This window comes from Myotis lucifugus, unplaced genomic scaffold (genome assembly GCF_000147115.1).
Source record: "Myotis lucifugus unplaced genomic scaffold, Myoluc2.0 scaffold_48, whole genome shotgun sequence".
Taxonomy (NCBI): Eukaryota; Metazoa; Chordata; class Mammalia; order Chiroptera; family Vespertilionidae; genus Myotis; species Myotis lucifugus.
The window spans coordinates 917,379-939,949 of record NW_005871096.1 but is presented as its reverse complement, the minus strand read 5'-3'; the positions used below and the strand labels follow the sequence as shown (position 1 = coordinate 939,949).

Here is a 22,571-nt window from a genome sequence, read left to right as displayed (position 1 = left end):
TCCTTCTGCTTATCTTCTCCCAGATTTCTTCCGGGATCCACTCGCGATGGCTCAGATGATAAGCTTTTCTTCCCTAGCATAGTTCCTACCAATGAAGTAAAGGGCTACACATTCTCAGCTATGGGAATATTTTAGCTCCAGTTGTTCATACCTGGCACATAGGAATTGGAGGTATTGCCCTCAACTGATTAAGAATTAATGATCAGAAATACTTGCATATTCATTCCATTACTGAGGTATATACTCAAGAATTCCATGCCACAGTTTTGTTTTTTTAATGTTCATTACTCACCATATTTATGGGATCAACTGGTCCAATGCTGTTTACATAAATATCAGTTTCAATTACTGTGGGCCTCACTGCAAAACATCAAAGAAAAAATGGTCAAGGACATGATCAGAGGTTTCATTAAATAGAACTTAGTTTTAAAAATCTAAATGAGTATTACTATTTATTTTTTTTAAATAATAAAGCATCCCTCACTAGAAAATGAAGGAACATAAAATGTTACAGAAACATAAACACCTTTCAGTTTACAAGTTGATTTTACAATGTATATTTTTGACTGAAAACATCCTAGTGCACAACCTAAAAATGTTTTAAAAATACCTAAATAATTTATTAAATCTAAGGAAGTGAATTCAATAAAAACTGCTAGATAATTGTCTCTATAACAGTCACAGAATTTTAGAATTTGCATGGATTTTAGAGACTATTGTTGTCCTTACTCTGTTCCTCCCTTGATGTTAACAATATTTCTGTAGGTTGTTCATAGTTGGCTCCAGTTTAAGGTAGATTTTTACTTAATTCTCACAGAGTATATGCTATGAATGTCATATGAACTTCATGTTTATACAACCATTTGTGTTTTTTCAGTATGTCTTTAAGTCATATATACAGTATTTTATATTCTATCAAAATGTGTAGCACAGGTAAGTATTATAAACATCTATCAAATGATATGATTAAAGTATATCCATAATCATGCCATATTTGATTATGATTTAGGCTTTCAACATTTGCCAGGTATTTTTGGTTCCTATAATGAGATTTACCATAATAATGATAATGATAATTTCTATTCATAAGATTTTTGTTTACTATGAGAAACATTCTCACATAATTTATTTTATCCCCCTTTCTTCACAAAATATGATATAAATGGTTTATTCTATGATATATTAAATGCTTCTTGAGGAATATCTGTAAAAGTTTCACAAAGTAGGTAAGAAAAAATCTATTTTATATATGTAATATATATCTCACAGAGTTTTATAAAGAGACTAGAGGCCCAGTGCACAAAAATGTGTGCACTCGGAGGAGGGAGGGTCCCTCAGCCCGGCCTGCACCCTCTTGCAGTCCAGTACCCCTCCGGGGTTGTCCACTTGCCAGATTAGGCCCGCTTCCCAGGGGGATCGGGCCTAAGCTGGCAGTCAGACATACCTCTGGCAGCCTAGGAGCCCTCGGGGGATGTCCAACTGCTGGCTTAGGCCAGCTCCCTGCCTAAGCTGCTGTTGGACATCCTTAGCACTGCTGAGGAGGCAGAAGAGGCTCCCACCACCACCACTGTGCTCGCAGCTGTTAGCCCAGCCTGCGGCTGAGCAGAGCTCCCCCTGTAGGAGCGCACCAACCACCAGGGAACAGCTCCTGCATGGAGCATCTGCCCCCTTGTAGTCAGTGCGCATCATAGCGACCATTTGTTCTCGGTAGTTCTTCAGTTAGGGTCAATTTGCATATTACCCTTTTATTATAGTGCAAATTAAATAAAGCAGAAAAACACAACTTGTAGTATAAATGTTTCTAAGGTAGCACGTTTTTGGTAATATTTACTCAGTTCTCCTTTCTAAATTTTGATTTCTCTTCCTGGCCTAGTATTTACCACTCTTACAATCCAGATTCTATGTTCCCCCTGCAGGATGCTCCTCCTCCTCTAATACCTGGCTGAGTCTGCCTGTCTGAGTCTGGGTTCAGTCCCATGTCTCCCTGTCTCTGTACCTTCCCGTCTGGCAATGCTCCCAGGCTAGCAAGCTTCAGTGGGAAACCTGAAGCATTTTGAAACACAGCACCTGTACAATTATATAACAACATTTAATCTTTCCCTCTGCAATTAAAAAAAACACTACACTTACAAACCCATAACATTTAAATTGTTTTTTGTCTAGCAACGAATTTATTTTATGGCATACATATTTCTTAGCTAGAAAAAGAAATGATTTGTTAGAAATAGTTTCAGTACAAAACTATAGGTTCACAGACCTATACATGACAGTATAATTTGATTTGCTATCCAACAATTAGATTTCTTAAATAAAAGTAGCTCATATGATTTATAGAAGGTTTTATAATTTAACTTAGGCTAATGACTTCTGAGCGGAGGTGCTTTAACCACTTGCCATTTATTTTGACTAGCTATGAATTGCAGCCAATAACTATAATACAATTAAGCGAATTATAGCTAGATTTACAGAATGGTTCTTATGAAAGTCAATTAATAACTAGGCAATAGGTTTATTAGTTTCACTCCTCAGTATATTCCTTACCATTTATAAGCAATTAAGTGCAACATACCAGTCTTACTTAAGTAGATATTTTCAGTTCATTTGATAAATCAACAAACACTGACTACCTGTTCTTTATTTCATGATACTAAGGACTGAATAGTTCTATGCCAAGAAGTTAATGATTCCTGAGGACATTTTTATATGTAGGACATGCTTTTCACAATTACAGTGCAGAAAGTTTTACATATGAGTGATATATCCTGGCTTTCTGATATCAACAGAAATGTATTTATGCAATGTATTTACACTTGCATTGAAACTCCAAATATAGAGAATTAAATCTAGTAAAATATATTTAATACTTCTTTACAGGAAATATTAATAAAAAAGAAATATGTACATTGAACAATATGTAATGCTCAAAAATTTGGTATGATAAAAATTCAATAAAGTAAAGATTTAAATTTCCCTATAATTGGCCATATATTTAATGCAATCTCAAAAATAATATTTGTTGTTTTATATATTTTGTTTGTTTTAAGGATTTGGTGGAGGGGCTTAGAAGTTAATTATGTTATAAAGTTTACATATAAAGGCAAAGTACCTAGAATAGCAATCTTAAAGTAGAACAAAGTAGGATTACTTATACTAAATACTAGAGGCCCAGTGCACAAATTCGTGTATGGGTGGGGTTCAGCCGGGGGGAGGGGCCCTGGGCAGTAGGGTGGCCGACCCCACCCCCTGGTCGAACTCCCGGTCGAGGGGACAATTTGCTTATTATCCTTCTATTATATAGGATAATATCAAGGATTATAATTCTACATTAATTAAAACACAGTGTGACTTTGGCACAAAATTAGAATTCCTATTTCTCAAATATTCTCTTTTATAAAATATCTCTCTAATCCTCAGATAGTTTCATTAAACTTTGCTGTTGCATCTTTCATTGTAGCAGTTGTAAAGTAATTACATCAGAAAAGTTTACATGCCTTTATTCTCACATCAGACTATGAACCTCCCAAATTAGTGCTATTCCAATTAATACTTGTCAAACCCAGCACTCTAACATACATCAGACACTCAAGAAATATGTGATCTAAAATTAAAATAACACCAGTAAATATGGTTTTTATAGTCCCCAAATCTCAGAAAGGTAACTAAAAACTTACCTCCTATATCTGGGCGAAGTTTATTGTCATAGCCTTGCAGCAATGAATTGAGAATTTGTGTTATATCCCCTTCATGAATCTTTGGTGCCAAGACCCAGGTTTTGTTCACTGTTAAATCCTCATCATCTTCATCATCTGCTTTATCAACACTAAATAATTCCAAAAATAAAACAGATGATAGGAAGTTAACCAAATTGGGTATTTTAAAAAAAATAGTTCAAGATTATTATACTTTTGTTAGGGGATAGTAAGTAAGAGGGGGGAAATGTGTTAGAATTATTTTATATTCAGTAAGACTAGTGTATTCATCATATGAACTCTACTAATATAATAACACTCAAAGGTTAAAAATTTATTACAAGAAATGTAACACAATATTAAAATAAAATAATATTACAATAATAAAATAATTATTGGCCATCCCCACAATGGTCCTTAAAGGCCTTAGAAATTATTCACTGAAAATGTGAATAGTGGCCCTAGATTTGTGCAGGACACAATCTGGACAACTATATGTGGTGACTCTAAATAACCACACCCCAAAATAAAAATTAAAAGATAAATGAATACAGGTAAAGTTGTAACATTAGTATGATAAAATGTATAAAAATGCATGCATAACAAAGAAGAATTGAGGAAAAATGAGTGAAGAAAGTGTTGAAGTAAAAAGAAACAAGTATTGAACACATCTATGCTTTTTCCTTTTAAGTTAGAAGAACCGAGAGATATTTTTCCAAAAACTTTGTCAAAGGTTGTCGTATCATCAAATCCAACATGGGTGACACCCTCCACATATATTTGGGGGGCATGACTCTCAAATTTTAGAACTAGAAGTTAGAATTCAGGGACCAAATAGCCCACTGCTATTTTCCAGTAGAAAACTGGAACCAGTGGGGAACTAGCCTAGCACAACCCTGAGAATCAAGCTCTAACTCTCCAGTTAATGCTTCGTGCTAAGAATTCAGCTTACTTCTGAATCGTGGTAGAAAATGAAGTAATATAGATATTTATCTACAATTCATCATAAGTAACAGGCTACTCTTACTTTATTACCCATAAGTAACTCCATCTTTGTATAAAGAAGGTAATCTGGGACTTAACACACCCTTCTGTAGTAAGCCTTAGTCCTCCAGTGAAAAGGGTCAAAACACTAAACACTTATACTAGTAAAATCAGGTAAGTTCATACTATAATTTTTATTTACATATATTTCAAAGATTGGCTTCTGTCCAATAGTGAATATGCAAGTTATACATTCAGACCTATTTTGCTTTGGATCTAATCTTATCTAATGCAGCTCCCACATTTATATTTTTTAAAAGTCCAGTTTTATTCAGATATAATTGACATAGAATATTGTGTAAGTTGAAGGTATATAACATAATGATATAATATATGTGTATATTGAAAAAATGATTACCAAAATAAGTTTAGTTAACATTCACCCTCTTCATCCTTAATGAGTATAAATTAGCATTAGAAATTAAAACTTAAGTTTATATTATTTACTATCTCATTTGATCTACACAATAAACCTACTGATAGTCATTATCAATAGATAATGGAGTGCGTTATTATTCTCAATATTTCTCCTCTCCTTCCTGTCAGAGAATTATACTTTCCACTCCACTTACTTCTAACTTAGGCTTAAAATGCTCCTTCTTGCAAGAGGATTATACACCCCTGTCTCACTGAACTTGTGTGGCCTGTGATTTGCTTTGACTAATGAAAAATATGTGATATGTGTCACTACTGAGCAGGAGGCTTAATGTAAGTTCATGATTCACCATATAGCTCTTGTCCTTCTACCAGAAGACTAGCCATACTGACAGAGGCTACTCTATTACTTCACTCTTGGAGGGAAGGTAACATGGACAGAGCCACAGTTAACACGCAATGAACATATAGACTAAACAAGAAATAAACAATTAGTGTTGAGATTTGGGGGTAGTTTATTACTACAGTATACAAATTTTATTCCTATGTAAACTATTAGGGTGCATTTAGTTAACAGAATTTTGAAGTGCTCATTTATATTAATTGTTGTGACATATTTAACTTAAAAAAGTATATACTACTGGTATAGTAGTACGATTTCCTTTCACACATTTGTAGTTTTTACAGTATCAACATCCTTGTATTCCAGAAAGTACATGCTCATAGTGATTTATATTCCCTTTTCCCAGCTAGCTCAGAGGTAATATGAAAATTGACCTCAATGATAGTACAAAGCTATCTTTCTTCATTTTTGGCAATAACAGGAAAACATTTATTGAGGTTAACTTTTCTTTTTTTAAAAAAAAATATATTTTATTGATTTTTTACAGAGAGGAAGAGAGAGAGATAGAGAGTTAGAAACATTGATGAGAGAGAAACATTGATCAGCTGCCTCCTGCACATCTCCCTACTGGGGATGTGCCCGCAACCCAGGTACATGCCCTTGATCGGAATCGAACCTGGGACCTTTCAGTCCGCAGGCCGACGCTCTATCCACTGAGCCAAACCAGTTTCGGCGAGGTTAACTTTTCCACATCTTCTTTCCAAACTTTTAGAATTATCTTCAATCTATTCATTAATTACCTTGAATATCATATTAGTAATATTTTGATGATTAAAGAGTACTTGTCATCATTTCTAAAATAGTTAATATAACATATCTGACATCTCAATGTCTTTCACAGACTGAAAGATATTTGTAGCATTTATATATGTTGAATGAGTGAGTCTTCAAACTATTCAGGGAAAACAATTATGATTTTAAGTAATATTCTGAGAAATTCTACACATGTTCAAGGACTTCTTTAAATAATTTGAATGCACATAATCTTATCATTTACATTTAAGTTCTTGAATATTTTAATTTACTAATTATTTATTTTAAAGATTGATGTATTGCTGTTATTACCTGCTACTGAATGCATATAATGCATCATTAAGTGCCTGCCATGTTTCAGAAACTATGTACTAAGTTCCTTCCACATGTTATATAATTTACTCCAGAGTAATGTATTGAAGAAAATATTAGTATTTCTATTTTACAGATGTAAATTGGGTTTATAGATTTCCAAGGACGTACACTATGAAATAACATAGCCAGGATTTAAAACAATATTGATTTAGTTTGAAGACTTGTTTCCTCTTTCCTTTGAAGTTTGCACAATATAATTTCATTTTATCTTTATTATACAAATCAGGGTGGTTGGATTTGGAATTTTCTAATTCATAAACACGTGCATCAATGATGATAAGTAATTTGAAGTACATTAGGATTGTGCGTGGGTAGGATGCCTTGTCTCTGCCTTTGAGTTCCGAGAAGTTAAAATAATGATCTCAAGGAATCACACACCCTCTCTGTTAAGAAAGACTATCTAACGTGTGTACATATCCAATCCAATACTGTAATTCACATATGGAGAAATATTATATACTACAAATGTGGTGTGTGCTGAAATACAGAGACAAATAACATTACATTCATGATCTAAACTAGCTTATTTTTGTAATAAAGGAAAAACTAATAAAATGATACATAATTCATGGACATGGGCAACAGTGAGGTGATCTAGAGGAAAGGGGGGATGGAGGTAGAAGAGGATTAGAGGGGATAAATGGTGGTGGAAAAAAATAAAACAAAATAAATGATACAGAAAACCATCACATATAAAGATGCTTATCACAGTATTATCTGTGGCAGGCATATTTTAAACATTATGACTATGTTTAAGTAAATTATGATTTATTCATATGATGCAATTAATGTTATATGAAAAATAACAGGTAGCACTTGACTATTATTAAAACTGATTTATAAAATGGCTAAAGATTTAATGGAAAGTAGCCTAATGAATACAGTAAGTAGGCTACAATAATAGAGACATACAAAATTTATCTATTTTTGGTATATTTATAGTATACTATAATCTTTCTGTATAATTTTGAAATATAAATACACAAAAATGAGTTAATTTGACATTCATTCCTATCTTTTCCTATGCACCACCAGATAGTGCTCTGAAATACATTTCTAATCATAAAAAATAAATAATTAACTGGATCCTTTTATAGAGAGAAGCAGAGCTTTATAACCTGCCAAGAAATCGATAGTGGCGGCTCTGAAAATTTGCAACTCGATTCTCCTGTCATGGGGACATAGCTGATTGACAGCCCCGTCACCAGTCCTCTGGAGGAGCACCGTGTTTGCACCAGACCCCTAGCAAGTCAATTGATGAATATAAACGATTTTTCATACACAGGATAAACATTCATCGAGGTTTACCCCGGATGACCTGGTTTACACCTGTTTTTCCAGAATACTAGCAATTATTAATAGCACCCTCCTTCACTGGCAAAGTGACCTAATTTGCATGGTAAATTATACAGTCACCCTGAGTATGGTTCATATAAAGGTGAGTGTGAATGTTCTGGTTCTGACTCCAGGGGAAGGCGCTTCCATTAATCTGTTCAGAAAAGGCAGATGAAACTCCAAAGCCAGGCCTCCTCTGTGATCTATTGGTCATGGCAACTTAAATTGTGTTTATTCATAAGTATCAGCTCCTATAAGCATAGTGGTCAAGTGACAAGTTTCAGTAAAGAAAATACCTGTTATGATGTTTCAGAGGAGAAGAGACCCTAACGTCAAAGCCTATGAGTACTAGCTTTTAAAGAGTAAATATAAGTTCTGATTTTAAGATAGAAAAGTCAAAGAAAATAAAAGTAAAATAAGAAATTTCAGAAAAAAAGATTTGGTGTTGTGTTTGTTTGCACCTTTATATTGTATTTGTTAAATTCCTTGCTATAAAAAATTATTTGTAGGCTTGTAGTTTTTTTTATTACTTATAAAAGTTGGTAGGGAAGTAAAGTAACTAAAAAGGTGATATATAACAGACTTATCAATTTGAACTTTCAGAGTTTTAGGGAGGTAAAATAATAGTCCACTCCATGTGGTGATTATTTTATTGACTCAAAGGAATATGGGACCCATCATTTGACACACAGAGAGGGGAATGACTTGAAATTTAGGAGGGAAAAGGGAGCCAAGCCAAGAAAGTTAAGTAGCTGTTCTCTGCTATGTGTTTCCAATCTGTTCAGTGCTTAGCTCTACCAGGAAGTTGATCGCATTGTATCTTTTTAAAAAAATCTTTATTGTTTAAAGAATTACATGTCTCCTTTTCCCCCCATTGACCTCTCCCCAGCCGTTTGCACCCCCCAGCACATGCCCTCACCCTTACTGTCTGTGTCCCTGGGTTATGCTTATATGCACGCATACAAGTCCTTTGGTTGCTCTCTTATTCCCCAGCTCTGCTGCCTTCCCTCTGAGGTTTGGCGGTCTGTTCAAAGCTTCTATGTCCCTGGATCTATTTTTGTTCATCAGTTTATGTTGTTCATTGTATTCCACAAATGAGTAAGATCATGTGATATTTATCTCTTTCCGACTGGCTTATTTCACTTAGCATAATGCTGTTGCAAATGGTAAGAGTTCCTTCTTTTTTTACAGCAGTGTAGTATTCCATCGTGTAGATGTACCACAGTTTTATTATCCACTCATCTGCTGATGGTCACTTAGGCTATTTCCAATCTTAGCTATTGTAAATTGTGCTGCTGTGGAACTCTCATTTTTAATTTCATATTGCATCTTTTTTAAAAAAAATTTTATTGACTTTAGAGAAAAAGAGAAAGATAGAGACATCAATAATGAGAGAGAATCCCTGTTTGGCTGCCTTCTGTATGCCCCCTACTAAGGATCGAGCCTACAATCTAGGCATGTGCCCTGACCTGGAATCAAACTGTGCCCTCCTAGTTCATAGGTCCATGTTCAACCACTGAGCCACGCCAGGTGGGCTTTTTTTTTTTTAAATATTTCACTGAATCTTAATTGACTACTTTACTTATTTGTGGCACTAATCTCCTTGAAGCCATTCAATGTCATATTATTAGTACTTAGTCTACTCCTTAACAAATAACAGGTGTTCAATAAAAAACATTCTTACTGAATAAATGAGTAAATGGAAAGAATATCAAAGCTCATCTTGCTGTTTGCAGGTAAAATTACAGTGAATGAAAAAAAAAAACAGCTAAAAACTATTATTACTAGCCTTAATAAGATAATTAAATTATTGTAGCTTACCTAATATAAAATTAGCTTTTAAAACACAGTAGCTTTCTGATACTATTACTAATTCACCATAAACAAAAATTGATTTCCTTCCCAATAAAAATAATTTAAAAATATATAACAGAGAAAGTGTAAGTCATTTAAAGAAATTGAAAAGTGAATTGAAGAACATAATAACCGAAAAAATAAAGATAAAATAAATTTTTTTGCTATGAAACAATATTGTTAATATATAATTCCCAAATTAGTTTATAATTTATTTTTTTTAGGATAGATGTTTGTATCAGCACTCATTTTTTTAAATATATTTTATTGATTTTTTACAGAGAGGAAGGAAGAGGGATAGAGAGTTAGAAACATCGATGAGAGAGAAACATCGATCAGCTGCCTCCTGCACACCCCCCACGGGGGATGTGCCTGCAACCAAGGTACATGCCCTTGACTGGAATCGAACCTGGGACCCTTCAGTCCACAGGCCGACGCCCTATTCACTGAGCCAAACCAGTTAGGGCTAGTTTATAAATTTAATGAAATTTTAATCAGAAACCCAGAGTTCATATATATATTAGGTTAAAATCAGTATATTTAACTAGAAGAATCAAGATGAGGGGTTAGAATAAATTATTGAAAGAAACTTTTGTTAGATGAAATCAGCCAGTGTGTGGCTCAGTGGTTGAGTGTCAACCTATGAACCAGGAGGTCACTTCCATTTCTGGTCACGACTTCCATTCAGGGCACATGCCAGTGTGAGGCATGCAGGAGGCAGCTGATCAATGATTCTCTCTCATCATTGATGTGTCTATTTCTTTCTCCCTCTTGATTACTCTCTCTGAAATCAATAAAAATATATTTAAAAAGGGCTCTCCCAGAATACACGGAAAACAAAGTTACCGTATTCCATACCATATTGTAGTAATACAGAAGGAAATTAGTGAAAACATAATCTAGCACTCAAATTCAGATCCAAGTGATTTGAAATTTACTATATGATAAAAGTGACTAGCCAGTTTGGATATGAAAAAATAAATTATTCAATAAATTGTATTGAAATATTTATTAAGCCACTTAGAAGAACACAAATTAGAGTCCTACTTATATAAGAAATTACAGATTATATAAGAAAAATAATAATATAATAAATAAAGTATGAAACTATTAAGGAAGATATTGGGGAAAAATTGATCTTTGGGTTAAGGAGGCCTTTCTGGGTAGCATGTAACCAAAATAAAATAGAAAAAGAAAGATATAAAAATAGAAAAAGAATAACTTATGGATGACATGACACAATTTAGAAAAAGACTAGAGACACAGGAAAGACTGAGACAAATACATAACATAATTGGTATACATTATTCAGAGGGGGTGAAAAGACAAAAAATTGATGAAATTATGCTAACATTTATTGTTACCTAGGGAAAATAAGTTAGTTAAAAACGTGACAAATTTTAGCCATCACATTGGCAGAACATTAAATGATTCATTACTTCAAGTACTGATGGTAATATACTTCAAGTACTGATGGTAATATGCAACCATTAAGAGCAAACTGAATTATTTTATGGTAAGTAATTTGGAAATATTAATGAAATATTGAAATTAAAGAGATGTACATATGTACGTATGTACACAAAATGATGTATGATAAAATAAAATAGAATCTATTATGAAATAATTTAATAAGTTATGATTCTTCTATAATATAGAATACCACATTGTCATTGAAATGTAGGTACAACTGATTTCTAGATTAGTATACTAATCAAGAAAGATATCTCTAATATTAAATATGTGCCAAAAACAAGTGTTCGATTTCATTTACATAAAAATTTAAATATACAAATGGGCATACACATGCAGGTTGGTGATGGATCTTAAATATCACAGTAAATACTAATAATAAAACAATATATTTTGCTAATTTTAGGAGTATTGTTTTTGTTTTCTTTATTTATGTTGTTAGACAGGCCTACTCTGTTCTTTAAAAATGTTTAGAGCCCTGGCTCAGTGGGTTGAGTGTCAGCCCTTACACCGAGGGGTTACAGGTTTCGTTCCTGGTCAGGGCACATACTAGTACCCAGGTTGCAGGCCATCCCTGGTGGGGGGCATGCAAAGGCAGCTATCTAAATATAAATAAAAATATTTTGAAAAATATTTAGAAATGGAGAAATGTTTAGAAACCATGAGTCCGATGAATAATCTTCAGGTAGTTGGTGAATATCCAAAGATTATAAATGTTCTTTTGAAACTATTTTTTTGGTGTTTTTGATGGTTGGTTTGAGGATGGTAAAGAAAACTTAATTTTCATTATGGTCTTTAAAGAAATGACAACTGGATTAAAGGACTTATATGCATGCATATTAGCATAACCACTCGACAAAAACACTGGGGCAGTGGGGGCTTGCCGGGGTGGGAATGGCTGCGGGGGGGGGGGTCAATTGGGGGAAAAGGAGACACATGTAGAACTTTATTTTTTTTTTACATGTAGAACTTTAGACAATAAAAAAAATGAACATCAAATTCCCCACTGTTCCAATTTATATCCATAGAAATTGACAACATAAATTGGACTTAGAAACAATACAACTCTTTATGACATTCACATTCTCTGTTTTATATGCTCTTCCACATCAGATAAATTCCACAAGGCTGCTAAAAATTCCACAAAGTGGAGGCACAATATTGAGATTTGTTACATTACAAAATTTATTAAAAGATCTTGAAATTAAATGATAGAAAGCAATGGGAATTAGATCCTCTAAATGTGGAAAGATATATCTTTTCCCCTAAATCTTGGGGTCAGAAAATTAGAGATAAAATATTTTCATTGACATAAGGATCCTTTCAGATTATTCACTTCAAAATGGAGAGAATACAAATGAGTAGAACAAAACCAGCAAAAACACTCTAGTTAATTCTAGTTATGACAGTTTGAAGGTTTTCAAAACAAATTCTAACTAAGGAAATGGCAGAAACAAATGCACATTCATAAGCCACCTGCACAGAGCAACAAATTGGTTGAAAGAACACATGTCTGAATAACACAAATGTAATCCAGAAAAAAAGCTTTGGGCTAGTCAATATGGCTATTTTGTGGAACAGGTAATCCTTATTCAAGAGACTCTACTGCATGTGTTGAAAGTTTTTTCTAATAATTATATACATCTAGAAGGACTGAGAGGTGAATGATGTCCTTGTATTTAAGCAATTCACAAATTGTACAACCGAAGTGATGGTTTTAAAAATGTGCCCAAAGATTTAACTCTTTGGCCAGAGCCCCTGATTCTAGCAGACTTGGAGAACCAAATCACACCCTCATCACACCAATATTAAAATCCTGATAGCCTTTAATAAGATGTTACCATTTCATTGTCATATGTTAAATGACAAGAGTAAAGGTTCTCCTAGAAGGTATAGGTATATTGTTTTCAAAAGAAACTACCAAATTTTGAGACCATACCTAGGCCACATAATAGCAATGTTATCTTTCTATCTCTCTATTCTTAGTAACATTGACCCAAACTTATCCCACTGAAAGCTCAGAGTATTCAAACTTTTCCCAGAGTTGCAATTCCCAGCCTCTTTGGTGTCCCCACTACAGCTCATCTAGAATTCTGAGTAGAATTTATAGCATTTGATGTCTTTGCTTGTTTATATTAATAAACAATCTCAACATAAACTTCTAGAGTTTATGTCCACTGGGAGCAGAGACCCCGCCCCCCTTGTCCTGTGTATCTAGCATATATACAGTCACATATATGTCCGATATACATGCACAAACACTACAAGGGCAGGGATTGTGTTTTTCTTACCACTGTTTCTCAGGTCTCGGAACTCAGCACATAGTAGTCGCTAAATGAATGCTAAGGTGGACTAAGGGAAGAGGGGAAATTGGGGGACATCTGTAATGCTGTCAACAATAAAAAATACAATTTTTTTTTTAAATTTTACTGAGTGAATTAATAGCTAAGAGTACTTCCTGAAACACAGGGCTTCAGTTGGTAAAACTATTTGTGTACCGACAGAATTAGGTTCTGAGATATTTAAAAGTAGAAAAAGCCCTAACCGGTTTGGGTCAGTGGATAGAGCGCCGGCCTGTGGACTGAAAGGTCCCAGGTTTGATTCCGGTCAAGGGCATGTACCTTGGTTGTGGACACATCCCCAGTAGGAAGTGTGCAGGAGGCAGCTGGTCGTTGTTTCTAACTCTCTATCCCTCTCCCTTCCTCTCTGTAAAAAAGTCAATAAAATATATTTTAAAAAAAATAAAAGTAGAAAAATACATATATTGTCATTTGCCTCCCACAGAGTACAAGAATTCTAACAAGCTTTTGCTTGAATGAGCTTAGTGATAAGGCATCCTTGATTTTGTTACAGAGCATTTGATTTAAAAGAAAAATCCCTGCACACAGTTTTCACTACTTGGTTATGGTGTGTCTATTTCACATAGACATAAGAAGTTTAACTCTGATTTTACATAGCATCATTAAAAATAAGTAGCCATCAGACTCCTCAACAAAACTTAGCTAAATTCCAAATTTCTTGCTTTTAACCCCTTATCTTATGATTATTTTTATAGATCAAGTTTCTAGTTTGTTAGTTTTACCCAAATAATTAATCTAGTACTATACATAATATTTCAGATCATGTGATTGGTGCACAGTAGACTTTTATACTTACTGCACTTCTATCGATTGCACTAGCCTCCCTTTCCTTTCTTTTCCTCCTTCTCTCCCTTCCTTTTTATTTCCTTCATCCACAGTCATGTGCTTTTTTGCTGTTGTTTGACTTACATAGCATATGTAACCTGAGGGTTGTGCTGGTTTAGACTGAATACGCTGGGCATAGAATACGTGGATTTGAGTCTTGGATTCAGAACTTATTAGCAAGATGATCTTTAGTGAACTTCTAGAAAATGCTGTGCCCCTGTGTTCCCATCTGTAAAATGGAGAGAATGATAGTATCTAGGCTTTATTTTTCCTTCATATCTGATTGGTAACTTTGCTAAGTATAACCTTCTAGGCTGGACACGTGTCTTTAGATTTTTAGAGACATCTCCCCCTAGTCTTCTGGTATTGCGGAGAGACATCCCATGGCTCTCTAATTCCTTTTCCTTGATTGTGATCTACTCCATCAGCATCCTCTACCCCTAAACACTCAGCATTTCCTGTTTATCTTTGAAGTTCAAAAGGTATATTTTCTTATTTTGACTACAAGCTGTTTTCTTTTGATACCATAAGTCTAGGTTTTTGCAGTGAGTATAAGCTCTCTCTCTCTCTCTCTCTCTCTCTCTCTCTCTCTCTCTCTCTTCCCCTCTCCCTCTCCCTCTCTCTCTCTCTCCCTCTTTCTCTCTCTTAGACATGAACTAAACTCACGTCTACTTCATTCACCAATGTAAACCTAGCATGTTGCGAGTTTTCAACAAATATTTGTTGTAAAAGAATGATCTATTTCAAATCCAAAAGATATTAACGCACAAGAATCCAAGGACTTCACTTTATTGCCCTTAAACCACCGTAACTAGGATAAATAATACTAGGATCAGTGGATTCCACAGGATATCTGCTATTATGCTTTTTCAGTTAACATTTTAAGTGTTATGTTCTTTCCACACATGTTTTATCTTGATCTTGAAACAATCTGGGAAGGTAGATGTCATTTTTATTTTTCACAAATGAGGACTCTCTGCCTCAAAGATTTGCCTGAAATCACCGTGGTGGGAAATGGTAGAGCCAAAACCAGAATCTGATCGGAAAGCTTCGGGTTCTTTACTGGTACCATGCATATATTGAGTTACTCTCCTGAAGCCAGTACGTTCAATTTATGTCCACTTCTTCTTTTTTCCCCACTGTAGTGATTTGTCATATTTTGATAATATCTTGAGTCAGTTTTTCAGTTTTCCACCCTGCTATTTTTTCTCTTTTTTGGGATTCCACCTTCACATATTATTTTCTTAGACAAGTTTCAACCACCTTTATATAAGTATACAATATTAAATTAGTCTTCTCAGTGTTTGAATGAAAGGTCAAACATTTTCTTTCATTAGTCAAGTGTGTCTCATAGTATAAAATAAAACAAAATAATGGCATACCCAAAAGACTCTATACACAGGTGATTTATCAATTATAGCATTTGAATTTTAGCTTCAAAAATCTTTTTCTCGGTCTTTTGAAAAGTTAATTATCATGAAACATCATACTTAGTTTTTTTGCCCTCAAGTTTGAATGGTTATCATAAGTGTCAGAAATTAAGCAAATAATCTAGATGACTAAGAAAAAAATCGTTGACAACTACCTCCATATATTTAGTCAATATATATGACTAAAATTACTTTCAAATTATATGTTATAAAGCGAGTGTATTTGAATATTTTTATTTGGGCAACTGAATACTAAATTGTATATAACCCTATGTAATAAAAGGGTAATATGCAAATAGACCAAATGGCAGAATGACTGGTCACTATGACATGCACTGACCACCAGGGGGCAGAGGCTCAACGCAGGAGCTGCCACCTGGTGGTCAGTGCACTCCTCCATGGCAACGCTAAGGATGTCCGACTGCCAGCTTAGACATCCCCCAGCAGTCAGACATCCCGTGAGGGCTCCCAGACTGCAAAAGGCGTAGATCAGACTGAACCTCCCCACCCCAGAGTGCACAAATTTTGTGCACCGGGCCTCTAGTTGATTCATAAAATTGTTTTAAAAAATGAAAACCTGTTATTTTTCTTGTGCTCTCTCAAATATAGCTTCTTGGTCAAGCTTACAATAAATTACTTTTTAAAACAGCTGATATATCAAACACTTTTCAACTCTTTTAGAAATCTGATTATAAATAGATTTTTCCCAACATTAAAAAAAAGTTAAATCAAGCTTAAGAGATTTTAAGCAACTTGTCAAGATGCCATATAGCCTCGCAGAGAATGAAGCGCAGGAACCATAACTATAGCTTCAGTTACAGCAATGAGACAGGTTTTCATAGTTCAGGAATATAAAAATCAATATACTGTCCCTCCTTTGTGCTCTTAACAGAAACTAACAAGGAAATAAGCTCTTGTCTCTGCTGAGATAAGAAATAATAGGTCCTAATTTGGTAAGTCTCAAAATAGATGACTTTGATGATTTATTTTAGAAACCAGCATAAGACACCAAAATTCTTACACACAGAACCATATATGATTAGTTTTGAAAAGGCTCCTCAAAAGACAAAGAAAGGGAGAAAATCCATAAGTGTAAATGGTTTATACATGTTGACATCAATTATCTCGAACTTAATATTAAGAAGATGAAAACTTCACCACACTGTAACTACTTTGAAAAATGAAGACATGAACTCTCATAATTGAGGCCCTACGAGTTCATTATAACAACAAAATATAGTTTTTAGAATATTTGTCCACTGGCTAGAATAATCCAGATTATCTATAGTACTAGGATGAAATGAATCATTTATATATTTGAACACATAACACCTCTTTCTGACTCAATAATACATATGGTATGAACAGTATAAGGACTTTCCTATTAGAACTTCCTCCTTTAAAAGTCCTAAGAAAAAGCCAGTGAAACAACTATTGAGTTATTTTTATGTTTCAGTTCAAATCTTGGACATATTGCATGTGAAAAGTTAAGCAATCATAGACGATCTACTACTGCCCTTCATTTCCTAGATGAAGACACTCTCCAGGGGTTAAGGACTCTTGACACGTACAATCATGTCTCCAGACGGCCAGAACCCACCTCTGTCCACTGCAACACACAGCTTTTTAACAACTCCCAACTTTTTAAATTATGAGCAGCTCAAAGAGAATTCTGGGGCCAATTATGATGATCATCACGTAAGTATTATCAAACACCAAATTACTGTTTAAAACAACACAACTCTTTATACCCTTAAGCAAGCAGTTGCCTGTTAGGTTGTAAGGAAAACTTGCACTTCTAATGATAAAGGAGCACACAGGTTGTTATTTCAAAAAACCACTGGCTAAATCTGCTTTTATTTATGAGAACACAGATTCGTTTGTAATATTGTGAAGATGCATGAGAGCCCTGATACGTATTTTATAAAAATCTTTTCTGTAATTTTTCCAATTCAAAGAAATAAGCCCTTATGACAAAACTTACATATAAGGAGTAGTTAATCAAGTATGTTTGTGTCCATGCAACATATTTAAGTTTCTAAAGAAAAAGTATTTAAAAACTTAAAAAAAAGAAGCATTGAGTGTCAAACATTTTCTGGCATGTCTAGTATTACTTAGCATAATTCAATCCATTCTCTATTTTCAGAGAGAAAATATAGTTGTCCTATCTGCAGGTATTGACAAAACTATTCACCGTTGGTATATACTAAAATTAATCATCATAATAATTCATTTTAGCAATGATGCAAGTAGTTATAAAGGCATGTTTTCATCTGCATAGCAATTGTGTTTTACTCTTGAGGATCACATCATACAATAATATAATTTTAAATGTAGATTCATATAAAACAAAGTCACACAATATACTCATACTTGGACTACTCAGTATGTCTAAGATCTTTATAGCATCTGTGCCCTAATCTATATATTTTAACTTTGTTCATCAACTACGCCTATAGCTAGATACAATACCTGAGCAGTTTGATATTTTTTTTGAATGATCTAACAACCCAAGCAGACCTATTAAATTGGAGGCTTGGGGTTGATATTCTCAGTCTCTCTCTGTCTTTCTTACAACACACACACACACAACACACACACACACACACACACACACACACAGCCAGAACATCATTTATATCACCATACAATTTTTATTTTCATGTAGACAGCCAATTAAAATAAAAATCTTTGGAATCTGGCTTAATAAAATATTTATTTCTAACATAAATATAACACATGGACCTGGTAGATTTTAGCCATATTTATAATTTACTTTGATGTAAAACCCTCCCACCCCCCAGCATAGCAAAAAAGGGGGAGGGGTAAGGAAAACAAAAACATTTGTATATAGAAAAGCATCATACATACCACACTATGAAACTTGTTAGTTTCTAAAGTAACCATTCCTATAAAATGCGGAATCATTAGAAAGTTCATCAGTGTCATTTATTCACTAAATTTAGTAGGAAACCCATTTCTACCCCCCCTCCTCACTCCCAGTAACTGAGTCTTGACTAGTTTTGACCACATTTCCAAACCAAAACAGCTGGAGTAACCTCCATGCTCCACACAGAGGTTCATTTCCTTCTATCTGAAAATGGGGAGACCTCCTCAGAAAAGAAAAGGATGGTGAAATATTGCACAGGTACCTGGGGAAATGCATATGACTTAGAATGGTTTTTTGGGAAGAAAAGAAAAAGCCAGCGGGAAGCCGGTAGGCACGGAAGAATAGTTCTCAGTCCTTGCATTTACTCACCAGCTCCCCAAATGCAGGGTCAGCAACAAGAACATCAGCCTCACGCCTCTACTTTGACTCCACAGAAGAAAAGGGGAGAAGAGACAAGCTTTCCAAGAACCCATCAGAATCGCTTTTTCTTTTCCGCTGAATTCTTCACGCCAGGACTTTTCCTCCCACCTAAGCTGCCGCCCGGGGAAGGAGCAGCAGAAGGGAAAGTGTGGGAAGGCGATACACCTCCCGACCAGGTAGGATGCGACTCCCAGCGGAATGGAGCCGGGAGCCAATCGGACCGAGAGGATGCTGGCATAAATTATCTGCAAACCGCTTGGGCCAATCAACGACCCCGAGAGGCGGGCCTCCCCCTACTAGAAATCGAGCCCAGTGGGGAAAAGGGCTCCGTCTTTCTCAAAGAAAAACAAACCTCTTCTCTCTCCCTCGCAGCCCCGGGGGGCGTTGGAGTGGCCTGGACAGCTTTCCTCCCGAGGGAAGGAGGTGCCCCTCTCGCTCCGGGCCTGACTCCTCGGGCGCCGCCGCCTCCTTCCGCTCCCGCGTCTGGATTCGGAATCTGCCTTCCGAGACCCGTGGGAAGATTGCAGCCCCCTAATTGGTTTTCCCCGGGCTCGCGCAGGTTCTGCTAATTTTTGTTAATTATCCTTCATTTGGAGTGTAGGAGGGTGTCTCATTTCTCGAAGCAGCTCCAGCACCTGGCACAATGCCCGGCACCAACGAGTCCCTAAAATTCCGAATGAATGAATGAATGGGCGTGCTCCGAGCATTCCTGGCAATCGCGTTTCCTAACTCCTTTCTCTCCGTCTTTATGACTGAGATGATTTGCATTCTCCTCTCCCGGGCGGGCACCAGGAGATGGTACTAATGAATAATGCCAGGCACGAACTATCTCATTTTATAAAAAACGTAAACAAAAATCCGGTTTGGAAAAGGTCTTCTGAGCCGTAGGAGTTATAGACCTGGTACACGGGTAATGTTGTTCTCCTCGCCCTCCCCAGTTGCCTTTGCATTTGTTGAGCTCCAGTGTTTGGTACCCAACTTCAGAGGCTCTGCTTTGAGTTTGCAGCCGAGCTCAACAGTTGCCAGGGCAACCAGAAAGCCTCTGGCAGCTTGAACAACTGTACAGGCGAAGACAGTGATGGTGGTGGAAGCAGGCTCGCTGCCCAGCCGTTTCTGCTTTTATGCCTTCCTAAATCCCCGCTTCCCACCCCGGACGCTCGGGGTTGCGTCTTTGATGGTCTCGTTAATCACCACGCAGCCACGTGGAATTGGCCAGATTCAGGGGTGAACTACAGTTTACCACATAGTTCCCCACGAGCATTTGTCTCCCCGCAAACAGTTCAAGGCAGAAGTAACAGCGTCTACCCGACCTTCTGAAATCACTTCACTGGGTTTGGCGGTAGCAACGTTACAGATTATTTTCTTGCCCAGGATAACAGATGGTGCAATGCTGGGCTTTTCCTCCCTCTCTGTGATTGATTCTCCATCTTTTCATTCTCCTCTGAAAATAGGTATTGACCCCCTTGTGATTCTTCTACTAAACGTTAATTAGGCAGCATTATTCTCTTCCACAAAGCACGTTAGTCAAGGCAGCTAATACTAAATAATCTATATAACAATAAAGTTCCATTATTGATTTTGAGGTGAATGAATTAGTTAAAGGCGATGCCAATATAAATTTGTATTGTCTTCTTTCTATTTTTCCTGCTTCCATTAAGAATGTGCTTTGGATAGCTAGTGCAACTGTTGTATTGGATGCACACACTAATTCACTGATCTGATTAGCCCAGTGAACTAGGAATTAATTCGCTAGAAGTATGTAGTGAATAACAAATACTTATTTCGTTATTCTTTGTGTTTCGATAAGATTTTTGCATATATTAATGGGAATATGATATTGCATAGTGTTACACAATAGTAATAATGGTTCCTCCATCAAAAATAGGTACTAAGATTTTACCCTGATTGTTTTTATATGTAACTGAAAGATACTGAGAACAGTTAAGAGACGTTAATGGAGAGGAAAAGTGAAGGATATACCCCCTTGGGTAGTTACATGTTGCCTGCTTATTCTTATAAATGATAAAGAACTAGAGTAATTTTCAGGGTGGGAAATTTCCTGTATTTTTCAAAATCTAGTTTTTGGCCAATTTTGTGCTGAACTTTTTCAGGTTTATTTCATTCCTTTCTTTCAAGCACTTTTCCCTGACTCTTTATTTCTATGTCTCATCTTTGATTTTTCTTTTCTTTTTTACAATATATGTCTCCTGGGAAGCTGATCTCATTCCGCTGTCACAGTTAGTTACAATTCCCTGTAAACGGTGTGAAAGGAACCTGAGCCCTCAAGAACCTGAAGAAGGAATGATGATTTGGGGTCTTAGTCAGGTGTCTTGACCCTGACAGTCTGTCTCATTCAATGTAATAAGTCAGCTGTGTGGGGGTGGAGGGAGAAGGATGACATATATTATGAGTCCTGAAGAAAGCTAAGAAGGTACATTTACTCAAAAAACAAACCATAGTCTCTCACAGAGGGAACACTCACCGGGAGACATCAGGTGTCTTACATGATTCTAGATTAGAAGCCAATGGTTGCTTATAAATACGGAACTGGAGAAAATTCTCTCTCTTCCATTGTGGAAGTGGATTCCAACGACAGGTAATTTGACAACATTTCTCAATGTCAAAGATATGTTCAATGTCAAAGATATGTTCAGTTGTCACTTCTTGGGAGGTGGGCTAATCTACTGGCACCTGCTGCACAGTCACAGATGCAAAAGCAAGCGGTCACACAACAAAGTATTATAAGGTTCAAACTTTCAACAGTACCTTCAAACTTTCAACAGTACCAAGGCTAGATTTCATTGCAGCTGAAGATTTCCTTACATTGTCACTGAAGTCACCATTGCCCTTCTCCTTCCTTTGAGAGACTGAGCCATAACCATTACCCAGTAGTTTTATATCTAGCTGTAATTATTATCAAATCACAGTGAGCAGTAATATTCATTTTTGTAAAATTTGTACAGGTATCACCTTAAAATGAAATGCTTGGGGTACCTATTAAAAATGCAAAGTAATGAAATTATCTCCAGATCTAGACAATTATAATTTTTAGTAATTATAATTTTGGGGATTATCATGCCTCAGGAAGTTTAAGAAATATCGTCCTATAAATGTCTTACAAAGTGATGAGTGAGACAGTGACCTGATTCTGAACGTGCTATCCTGGCCCTAGCAAAGTTGGATTTTAGCATGATTCATCAGGCCATTGTGAATTTAGTCATTCAAAATATTAATTAAAAAACTCTGTTCCTGATAGTAGAAATACAATGGTGAACAATATTTACCTCATTGTGCCCCAGTTTCTTCATGTGTAAGAGGGAGATGAAAATTCTACTTAGGTTCTAG

General features: G+C 35.6%; 1 protein-coding gene across 2 annotated transcripts in view; it reads right to left on the bottom strand.

Annotated features, from left to right (window-relative positions):
* GABRG1 (gamma-aminobutyric acid type A receptor gamma1 subunit) overlaps positions 1-19,436 on the bottom strand; it is a 44,789-nt gene extending 25,353 nt beyond the window's left edge. For both annotated transcript variants that reach the window (XM_023753609.1, XM_006088456.3), the window contains exons 1-3: positions 19,176-19,436; positions 3,672-3,820; positions 293-360 (exon numbers count right to left, since the gene is read on the bottom strand). In XM_023753609.1, coding sequence (XP_023609377.1) covers positions 293-360; positions 3,672-3,820; positions 19,176-19,279 — 321 coding nt within the window. In that variant the 5' untranslated portion in view covers positions 19,280-19,436. The remainder of the gene's footprint in view (positions 1-292; positions 361-3,671; positions 3,821-19,175) is intronic.
* Between the last annotated feature and the right edge of the window lie 3,135 nt (positions 19,437-22,571).